At 37.5% G+C, this 11541-nt stretch overlaps 1 protein-coding gene across 2 annotated transcripts in view; it reads right to left on the reverse strand.

The window, feature by feature from the left end:
• Window positions 1–10248, reverse strand: part of TTC21B (tetratricopeptide repeat domain 21B) — a 42147-nt gene extending 31899 nt beyond the window's left edge. Inside the window, exons 1-8 of one of the 2 annotated variants that reach the window (XM_074910732.1) lie at window positions 10201–10248; window positions 9901–10030; window positions 8688–8798; window positions 6242–6408; window positions 3830–3952; window positions 2208–2365; window positions 1726–1810; window positions 98–196 (exon numbers count right to left, since the gene is read on the reverse strand). In XM_074910732.1, coding sequence (XP_074766833.1) covers window positions 98–196; window positions 1726–1810; window positions 2208–2365; window positions 3830–3952; window positions 6242–6408; window positions 8688–8798; window positions 9901–10030; window positions 10201–10233 — 906 coding nt within the window. In that variant the 5' untranslated portion in view covers window positions 10234–10248. Of the gene's footprint in view, window positions 1–97; window positions 197–1725; window positions 1811–2207; window positions 2366–3829; window positions 3953–6241; window positions 6409–8596; window positions 8799–9900; window positions 10031–10200 lie in introns of those variants that run through there. The other variant, XM_074910733.1, reaches the window with a different exon arrangement.
• Window positions 10249–11541: the final 1293 nt, after the last annotated feature.

Below are 11541 nucleotides of genomic sequence, written 5' to 3' on the forward strand. Positions count from 1 at the left end.
CTACTTTTTAGTAGTTGTTTAACATCTGTCTACCAGAAAACAAAAAACCCTAGGATATATAGATAGTTTATGCTGCTGAAGAAAAAAGCATACTTACTGTTCTACTGAAAGCTAAAGCCATTTTGCAGAAGAGCTGTGAATTACGTGGTTCTAACCTGTCCAGCGCTTTTATTAGGTCTCCCAGTCTTACTGAAGCCTTGGAGAATAAGTCATAGAAAGAATTAACAGATTAGGACAATTGAATGGTTTTCACTAAAAACTAGTCATCTGTTTTACTATGTAATAATGAAATTTAAGATCAGAACTTTTCAGGGCTAGGAGTTAAGATTTATTTTGGAATTCCTAGAAAAATACTCTGTAATAGTAAAGCGACAATCAGGTAGATCCTGTGTCCTCTATACGTGCTCTAAAAAGAGTTAAAACTTGAGCTGAATCTGACATACAGGAAGAGTCCCATAAAGCAAGATTACCTGAGGAAACTGATCTGTGAATCTTGTTCAGGCTTGGTGTGATACAGACACACATGCTCAAAATGAAAGCACTTCCAGATGTTCAGGCTTTTAACATCACACTTTCTCAAACCACCTAAGGTACTTTAAACTAATTTCTGGGGTTACAATACGAAGGTACATAGGTGGTTTTTAATATGATTTTAGAAGTACACACCTGAATCATATTTAAATCTCATCAGGTTATTTATTTTTTTCCTAGGCATGACTCTTAGTCACATGTGACATTCTACCCCAGAATCTTTTGTTTACACCCTACCATGTCCAGCAAGTTTCATTCTTGTACAGCTTTACTGAATTAGAGATTGCAGCTGTTACTGTTTCTCCATATTTCCTATGGTTGTGTATGAGTAACACTTAAATTTGATTATAAATACATGAATGACTAAAGAGTTCTTCACAATAACTAAAAATGTATTAACCTTTTTCTCCAGAACCTTAAAAAACCTACAAAACACTGAAAGTAGTTTACATTTTTTGCTAAATCTGTACTTAAATTATAGCAGCATTTTTTCATAATGAGAAAAACATATTTTAAAATATTTAATGATTTTTGGTAACAATTCAGATAATGTATTTTTAAATTTCCTGAAAAATGGCACAAGCATCATATGTACAAAATGCATGCATATATCCCTGTGCAGAAAAGGATCTTGGGAGTAGAAGGAAAGTTTAAAGAGAATTCTTAAAGCTAAAAAAACCCCAGTAATTGTCAAAAAAGGGTGAACAAAGCACATATTATACAACCTAATATTGCAGACTGTTGTTAAGTGACTATGACCCCCTTCCAAAAATTTATCACTACAAGACCTCATTATTTCCTTTATTTCAATTAATAAAATACTTAAAATTAATGGAAAGCTTACAGTAACTTTTTCATTTACCAGAGATGCATTTAAATAATGAAAGATTGCTTTGATGATTCAAATCAGCATAATTCAAATAACTGTCCAGAGGAGACCTCTGTTTGGCTTGATTCCTGTTCTCTGGAAAGATGGAGGTAAAAAATTATGTTTCCCTTGGCATGCAGAAAACACCCCAACAATAATCTGGAACGGCCACTTGAGTCAGAATAGGTGAATATACCTCTTCCTGAAGGTAAGTAGTATAGCACAGGACCAGACAAAGTATGAGAAGACATAAAGAAGATAGCGCATGTACCATCTAGTCCCTACAAAGGCTGTACTATGCACAGTCTGCTGATAAAAAGACTCACCTCAGATATATTTCCTTCCCTACACAGATAATGCAGGGCCTCCATTCTTATGGCTTCTAAATTGAGGGCATCTTTCTGCAATAGTCTAAAGCCAAACAAAACATGAATGTAAAGAAACCAAAACAAACCTTTGCTCAATCACCTGTTATATCATAAAAGGGGAATAAAATAACTTGTACTGCACAGTCACTTTAAGTCACAGCTCTCAACTGAAAGCACAGCTTTGTTACTTCATGCCTATCTCAAAAATGGTCCTCTCCTATCCAAATAGATTCATATCTTGATATAGTATCCTCAAAGAATTGCAAGGCTGGGTTCTAATGAAACTTAATTTAGTTTAAATTTATTTTTTTAAAACAACTGATTAAACGAATTCAAATTAATTAAAAATAAATGGAAACCTATCTACTTTTGTTTCAAAGTGTTCTTACAGTGTAAATACAGCAAGAACATAATTAGGGGTGTGCTACTTCATACTCAACCTATGTGCCGTTTCAACTGCCTGCTCCCAGTCCTGCAAGGCTAGTTGTAGCTTCATTTTCTTTATGAAAGCAGGAATGAAGTTTGGAAAGTTTGCAATTATCTGGTTCACAGTTTCCAAAGCTCCTGAATAATTCTGTCGGACCTCAAAATACTGTGCCTAATGGAAGGAAGAGAAGACACATCAAAAGCCTGTACACTCATACAGGTGAGAAAATTCAGAAGTTCTTTCATCCAGAAACCAGGAAAAAGAGTTAGTGAGGAAAAATCTTTATTTAAGTAATAGTTCTACTTCAGAATCAACCACAACTAGAGAACTGCAACAATCAAATAGCAAAAGATGATGATGATATGTAAAGCCTGGTGTGTGGTAAACACTCTATAACAAAGGTATTCGCAGCATTTACAAGTTACTAGTTCCAAGCAAGAAAAAGAGATGTAGCTGAAGAGTTAAATTGTCTTACTAGGTTTCAAATAACTTTGTATAAAGCATCTCACAATTTTAGGATATTGAACACAACCCACGGATTAAACATTTTTTCAAGCCCTGAGGTATGTACCATCTAAAAACCTACACCTCAGTAGGTCACTGTTACTGCTGCCAGTTATCACTGATGTTGTTGCCATCTATTTTCCTTTGATGCTCAAAATTTACTTACCATATTCCAAGTGACTGTGTGCATGCCATTATATTTCATATTTTTGAGATACAAATGGTGCAAATATAGTAGGTTCTGAGAAATAATTTCTTAAGCTGTAGCAAGATAGCTGTCTGTCTAAAATTTAATTGCAGTAACTAATTTTGAGATATACTGGTAATTGAACTCAAGAGTCCACATACAGTCAAACACACATGCCTAACCAAATACGATTGTGCACACTCTCCTGAACTTTAGTCTTCATATCTTCATTGAACAATTTTTTCCTACATTTCACTTTAGAATATGAAACAAACATTATAATAATAACAATGTCTGTGGTACAAACAAGTGGCATACTCTGAAACAGAAAAATGTGTAGAGAAAACAATTCATGCCTCTCCCTTAATGAAATATAATCAAAACAAACACTTGAAACAGACTAATGATGATTAAAATTTAGTATTAGCAACATTCATAGATGATCACACTAAAGTATTTAACTATTACTTTTTTGCTATGGCACACAGCAATTCTGTAATGTGAATAAATGTCCTGTGCAAAAAGGAAAAGATCACACATACTTTTACATTTTCAGGCAATTTGAAACCTCATTTCTTACATATAAATATGTGAATAAAAATGTTTTTTCTTGTGTACATAGTAAAATTATAACCTCAAGATACATTTAGACTGACTGCATTTAACCTATACTTTTCTTTTTTTACACTGGTGTCAAATGGACCCTAAAGCATCATCTGGTAGATAATTTTCTTCAAAGAAGAAAAAAAAAAGAAAAAAGTGCATCATTTTAACACACTTTAAGTGCATCACGTTCCTCTGAACAAAAAGGAGCTATATGTGACTGAGCTATATTTCTATTCTCTGAACAAGCTGACTTACAGAAAACTCTTCTCAGCACCTCTGATCACTCTGCAAGACTGATATGACATTTAGGAAGCATTAAAATCATGAAGTAAACTTACTTTACCAAGCAGAGCAAAAACATCATTGCCTTCCTGCAGTGCTTCATCCAAGTATTTCACGGCTTTTTTAACGTGAGTTTCTTTCCCACAGGTGACATCAAGCCATGCTTTCAAAATCAATCCCTATAAACAAAATATAAATTGTAATTCTTTACTAAGAAGTAAAAAAAGTATACTAGATACAGTAATAAGTAGAAATAACCTAAAAATAAAATAGGACTTAAACTATCTATTGTAAATTATTTAAAATATATATTTGAAATTCTAACCAGTCTATAGCATAACCTAAAATATTAGTCATTCATTCCAGCATTAATCAAATAGTATCTTTACTTACAGGATTAAAAAAAACCAAACTACAATGGCACTGAACTAATCTAACATGCTCAACAGACAGAACAAAACCTCGCAGAAGCGATCACGTAAGACTTAGGAATATTTTCTGCAAACATTTCTGCAGAATGTTTTCTTATGATCTTGTTTGTATGAAACACTGAGAAACATACAGTGTGCTGAAAAAAGAGAGAAACTTGCTTTTTCTTCTAGTGTCTGTTTAAAAAGAAAAACCTGTGTGCAAGACCTAACATTTCCCAAATCCCCAACATTATTATAAAAAAAAAGTAGTACTTAGAACTTTTAAAAGTTGAAAGTGTCCTTCCGTTAAAGGAATGATTACTTGTAATTAATGAATTTTATTTCTTGCATGTGTTCCAGACATTTTAAAAGTTGAAAGTGTCCTTCCATTAAAGGAATGATTACTTGTAATTAATGAATTTTATTTCTCATATGTGTTCCAGACATTTAATTATAGCTTAAGTAAATAAAATCTATTCTGAAGTGCTGGATTGGTTAACCAAATTATACTTGTCATCAAGACAAAAATTTAAACTATAAAGTATCACTAGCTCTTTTGTAACATAAAATTAAAGAAGTGAGTCATGTATTTAAAATTCAAAGCTTAGTAGAAGAGCCATATTTTGTAATTGCTAGTAATCAAGGTCATGATTTTGTTATACAACAGAAACTGGCTGAAATTCATATACAAGCATGTAAAAAAAAAAAAAAGGGAGGTATTTTACTTCTATATCAGGAGTACATAAAGTATCTTATCAAAATGAACTGTATGTATTAAGAAAATCATATTTCACTAAGTTCAAGCACCCTTAACCACCTCCCAAAAAATCTGAAGTACACATAACTTTTTACTGTCAAACTAGGAAAGGGGCTAAGCAAAAGTTAATTTAGAAAAAAGACAAACTATTTGTTTTCTATATAACTTAATGCTAATGTACATTTTTATGTATGTGCCTGTCCCTCTGTAAAAAAAAAAAAAAATTACTTATTTGAAATCCATTAAATACTTCAGCTGGAAATATTTTCTACTAAGCAACACTCCCAAATAATGTCTCCTAAAACCGAAACGAAGGAAACAATCCCCAGCTACTACGATTTTAACAAACAAAGTCATAAATACTGCTGTTTTACCAAAATGTCATATCCATAGTCTTTTTAGAAATTAATGTGTTAAAGCTTTGTGATGTCATTAATTATTTCTTCACTAGTAAAAACTAGCCAGTAATTTAAAATTGCTACCAATTCTAATGAATAATCAGTGATAGTTCCTAATCTAAGGCATTATTTAAATTCATAATGTAATTTCAAAAATTAATGTTTAGAATAGTTGCTGATTTCTAACTCACATAATATCACATAAACTATAAAACTGTAGATTACAAATTGAGCAATGTACTGAAGCACACAGAGGAACAATTCAGAAACATCATTTGTGTTTAATACTAGTGTCATAAGAAAACAATTATGTATTCAGTTTTAACAGCTCTGCCTTGAAGATATCAGACTACAAAAAAAATGTTTGTTTTTTCTCTCCTTGAATAGAAGCTGATACCTCCTTTGGAAAAAAAACCAACATGATAAGTTTTTACAAACTCTTTAAAGATTAAACATTCTAGTGAATTTTGATGTCTGTATATAAATGCAGAAGACATTGCTACATACAACATTTTACAAAGAATTTAAAGTCAATTACATTCAGTAAAGGGTACTGAGTCTTCAGATTCAAAACAAATGTCTCCCTCTAGTGAGACTATCACGCTTAGCTTTTTGCTAAGAATTATGATGCTCAGTATCAAGTAGCAAAATCGGTATAACTGTGTATTATTTCCATTGGTCAATGCAGAACTCTCATCTATTAAGTGAAAATGAATACTTAGACAAAAAAATCATTATGGGAATTCTACTCAGCCCTGTCAAAAGAATTTGTGACATTAAGAAAGTATCAGAATACAAATCAGCTAGAGGGAACCTCCAAACAGCATGGATACAATAAGCCTAGCTTCACAGTATGCATGATCCCATTACTATTTTGAATACAAAAAAAAAAAAAAAAGTTACCTCTTTACCACCACCAGAAACTTTGATCATTCTATCAACATATTCACGGGCTTTGTCCTCACGACCAAGATGCCACAAAAATAAGCCAGCAAAGTACAGAGCTTGCTGTCCTGCCGTTTTACGTTGCTCCTTCATTTTTGCATCCAAATCTAGAATAGCATCTCGATCTGAAAAGGTTTTGTTCAGAGTTTTTGTTGATAGCATCTCAAAATATTACAAAAGACCCAACACATAAACCAAGGGCTTCCAAAGCAAACATGGTTTTCTATATTATATATTGATAAACACACAGGCAATCCCTCCCAATTAAAATTATTAATCAGTTACAGACATAAAAGAAGAACCATCAACATCGTCATTTGTGCAAGAACCCCACTATTTGTTAAACCTGAGATTTGTAGCTGAGACTTCTGCCAGATAAATGAAACTTGACAACAGTGTTTGTATTTATAAATTTACAGTTAACTGTAGAACAGCCCTAAAATGCCAAACACAAGACGATTTAGTTCCGGAATCCCTGGAAAATATGCGATGCGTTTAAGAAAATTAGCTTTTGTGTTACATTCTCATTGTTATCGCCAGTTGCTCTCATCAGGTTAATCGCACACAGAAATCTAATTTGGTGTGTGGGACTTACTGCCAAATATTCTCTTTTGCCCACATTCATTTCTGGTCTTTTTTTAGGAGCCATTAAAATCAAATGTCTGACCCTTACTTCGGCGACTTTCTCAGAAAGTCTTGAAATGCATAATTTTGCTGCCTTACAGTATTAGTCCTTAGGGACTCACGTGATGTCCTTAAGAGCCGTTTCACATCATAGTGCTTAACAAAATTATCAGTAACAGTTATAAACCTGCACAGTCAGGAATACACAAGGGCAATAAATTAATGACAACTCAAGTTTACCTGATAAATGAACTGGTTTGAGAATAAAATGCTTAGGAAAGCAACCCACTTTTACATTGGGGTAAGGAATAACAACATTCAGAAAATTCTTTTCTCCATATGTAAGGTTTCCATTTGTGTGTTGGGTTTGTATGTGTTCAGTGAGGGGATTTTGGTAGAAGGGGAGGGGGCTACAGCAGAAGCCCCTGTGAGAAGCCTCTCAAAGCTCCCTCAGCTCCAAGTCAGACCTGCCTCTGGCCAAGGCAGAGCCAATTAGTGATGGTGGCCATGTCTCTGTGATAATATATTTAAGGGGAACCTGGGAGGAGGAGGGGGAGTGGGAGTTGTGAGGGAGACACCTATGCAGCCACCAAGGTCAGTGGAAAAAAGGAGAAGGGGAGGTTCAGCAGAGAAGAGACACGCCCCCCCCCCCCCCCCCCCAGCCTGTGGTGAGGGCAGGCTGTGCCCCTGCAGCCCATGGAGGTCACTGGTAGAGCAGATGCCCACCTGCAGCCTGCAGAGGACCCCACACTGGAACAGGCAGCTGCACCCAAAGGCGGCCAGGATTCTGAGGGAAGCCCATACTGTTGTGTCACTGAGAAGACTGCAACATGAAGGAGGGACCCATGCTAGAGCAGCTTGGAAAGAGCTGCAGCCTGTGGGAAGGACTCATGTTGGAGTAAGTTCATGGAAGTCTCCCATGAAAGGGACCCCAACTGGAGCAGAGGAAGAGTGTGAGGAGTCCTCCCCCTGAGGAGGAAGGATTGGTAAAAACAAAATGTGATGAACTGACTGATGAACTGCAACTCCCATCTCCTGCCCTTCTGCACTGCTGAGGCAGGAGTAGGTAGAGAAATCAGGAACACAGCTGAGCCTAGGGAGAAGGTGTTTTTAAGACATGGTTACACTTCTCACTGTCCTACTCAGTTTGTCAAGTGGTAGTAGTGTTGCAATTAAATTGATGTTCTTTTTTCTTCCCTTAACAAGTCTATCTTTTGCCCCTGACCATAATGGATGAATTTTCCCTCTCTGTCATTATCTGGATTCCTGAGCCTTTTACATTCTTCTTCCCATTCCTGAGGGGGAAGGAGTGGGCAAGCAGCTGTATGATGCTCAGCTGCTCTCTGGGCTAAAGCCACATCAGGATAACTCAAAAGTCAATAATGCAACGCCATTTCTGTCTACTTAAAAGCAGTTCTGCTCAAAAGTACCAACATCAGACAAGAGTAAACAACAATCACAAGAAGCTTGATTCAATTATTTATTTTCCATAGAAGACTTTTCATTGCAGTAGGTAAGTCAAATTTATTTTTTTTTTAATTTTATTTTAATATTCAATCTTACTCTTCACTCTGGTGTTTTGGTATTTATTACACTCACTCTGGTGTTTTGGTATTTTTGTTTACAATTATAACAACTGTCACTCAATTCAGTACAAGATACTATGTCAAATGCAAATCTGGAGTATACCTTTTTAAATCAAGCAGCATTAGTCTACAGCTCTCCGATCTCCACACACAGCTGTTTAAAACATGAAACAATATTGTCTTAATGAGCATACCTGGACGAGGGCTCTTTTTATGGGCATAAATCAGAGCCATCATTGTACAAAGTGACACCTCCTGTTTGTTTTTAATAGACTCCAACTGACGAATACCCTCTTGGATATCACCTAGTGAAAACAATTGGAGAATATGCTATAACATTTTTCAAGACAGATATCAGCATCAAACATCAATCTGACTTAAGTTTTTCCCCTCTAATTCTTCTGTGGTTTTGGTAACACTTTCTTTACATCTTCTTTCATTAGTCACACATCCATTTTCACTTATTTGTGAATTTCAATTTTTTCAAACAGACACAAAGAAAAGAGCATCTCAATGCAGAAAACTTGAAAGGAGTTATGGTCTAGTTCTGTCAACTGTCATAAAGATGAAAATCTTCTTTATTATTTCTTTTATACAGGGCATTAAGCAGCTCTTTTTGGTCCTGTTTCTTTACATAGCCAGGATTTTTGCCTCTTTTGTATGAATCTTTTGAACATTAATAGAAAAGAAAATATGTTGAAAAATAGGAATGTATCATTTTAAATAGTAATGTATGATTGTAAAACAAAAGAAGTCAGGGAGTTTGGGAACTGATACACAACCTCCAAATCTTCTGTATCCTTACTAGCCCTCATGTCACAGCCCTCCACCACTCTGGGTTACTTGTTAGTATTCTGGAACATCCTTGAAATATGGATTTCGCTTAAATAAACTTCTCAAAACAGTTTAATGTGCACAAAGATCCTCCCAATAGGTATTAGCTGTCAGCTCCTCTGAGGCAGATGGATACAAAGTTAGATACCGCTGCTCTGAAGGGAAAAGATATTAGCTAAAACAAGCACATTTATCTTTGTGATACAATGCAATGGGCATTTGGGCAGGACTCAGATTCCCTCCAAAGAACCTGTTTACCCGACCCATGTTCACATACCCATTTAAAATAAATAAACAGATACTCCTTATTTCTCACTTTAGCACTATGTGGTCTAGATCAGTTTCATTCAAACGGGGTGTGGGCGTGGTGATGAATGGGCGGGGTAGGGAGGTGGTGGTAGGTCACGAAACACTGGTAATTTTCTCAGCAAGATAAAATATTCAGATTCTGTAACACCGCTTTCTTTCCGTGTAGCATACTAAATACTGAATTTTGTAATGCAAGGAAGACCAGCGCTTTGGGAGGGCCGTGGAGGGACAGGACACAACAACCAGCTCCCCAGCCCCCCTTACCTGTTCTCAGGGCGCCGTAGGCCCGGTAGAAAAGGAACACCGGATCGCTGCCCAGCCGCCCCAGCGCCTCATCCGCCGCAGCCCGGACGTGGTGGAAGTAACCTTCTTGGCAGTAATAACTGAGCAGAGCCTGCGGGAGAGGCGGCCTTGGGTCATTCGTGCAAACGCTTCACGTCGGGAAGGCAGGAAACCGCGCCGAGCGTCCCAGACCGGGCCCCTCTGGCCGCTCGCCCTCCTGTCCCAGGCTCCCACGGCCGCGGAGAGGCCCGGGGCCGTACGGCACCCGGCAGCAGCACCTACCTGCTGCACCTCAGCGTCCATCGTTGCTACCATGGCGGCGGAGAGGCGGCCCCCGGAAAAGCGAGGCGAGCCTGGTAGCACTCTGCCATTGGCTGTCCGGCAGGAGCGCCCGCTGCCATTGGCTTAAAGGGAAAGGAGGCGGGAGAGACACCGGAAGAAAAACTTGGGGAAACGCCGGAACGTGTCTGGCCGCCTATTGGGCTCTCCGGAGATGGAGGCGGGACCACGCCGGCGGGAGGTCCCGTACCATTGGGTGCGAGCGGAGGGGGCGGGGTTTGGACACGCCTCTCCGGGACGTGCTGGCTGGGGGTTGGCAGCGTCGCCTGTGGGCGCGGGCGGGCGGTGGCGCCGGCTGTCCCTGAGGGGCGCTCCCGGCGGTTAGCCTGTCACTGCCGGAGTGCGGAATGGGAGCTTTGGGAATTCGTTTTCTTGCTTTTTACGGCTGGACATACGACTAAGTGTCCCACGCTCCGTATGTTTCATAACGTATCTCATTACTGAGCACTTCATGTTAACGTGAAGCTTCTCTGCAGAAATGAAACAATAATGGGGTAAAACCAAGTACAAGAAGTTCTCTTCTTTTTTTTTTTTTTTTTTTTTTTCCCCCCCCCCTTTCGTTCTATCTTGGGAGTTACAGAGTTGCAAAGACTAGTAAAATTCAGGTTTTCCCCTGGAGAAAGCATCCCCATTCATCATTTCTAAACACCAGAAACAAACAACCGGTGCTAAACAACAGTCCGTCAGAACGGTTGTGTTGTCAGTCCAACATGAAAACTGCAGTAATGCCATTTAGTACAAGGAGGCGAACCCACCTTGCACTGAATTACTAGGTGAAGCTGATCCTTCTAGTGGAGAGTACCCAGAGTAAGCTTTCCTGACAAGTACATCACACATGCACCACTCCATTATACACTTATCCACAGTGTCAGGAAGGTGCTAAATAAACAATATGTAACCATATTTGTTTCTCTTGTTGGCCAAGATGATCCTCAAAATTTCCTGTTATATTTAAGCGATGCTCTAGTTGTTGAGAAGTAACACTTTGGCTTCTGTAACATTGAAAACCTAAAATACCTATGAGAAACACATATTTTTGCATGACCATGACTTGTGATCTGCAGTGACAGCGGTATAATTCTCATTTATCTTAAAACTATTTTCTAGAGAAAAGCAAAGTTTAAAAAGCTGTGTATAGAATATTAAAAATATTATTCGATTTACTACCTAATTTTTTAAAACAGTCTGTTATTCCTGTTAGTTTGTGGATAACTTACATACTTTTAAGACATATTTTGTCTATATATTAATCTGAAAATACTTATCTTTTCATTTTGATACTTT

Source organism: Athene noctua, chromosome 7 (assembly GCF_965140245.1).
Source record: "Athene noctua chromosome 7, bAthNoc1.hap1.1, whole genome shotgun sequence".
Lineage (NCBI taxonomy): Eukaryota > Metazoa > Chordata > Aves > Strigiformes > Strigidae > Athene > Athene noctua.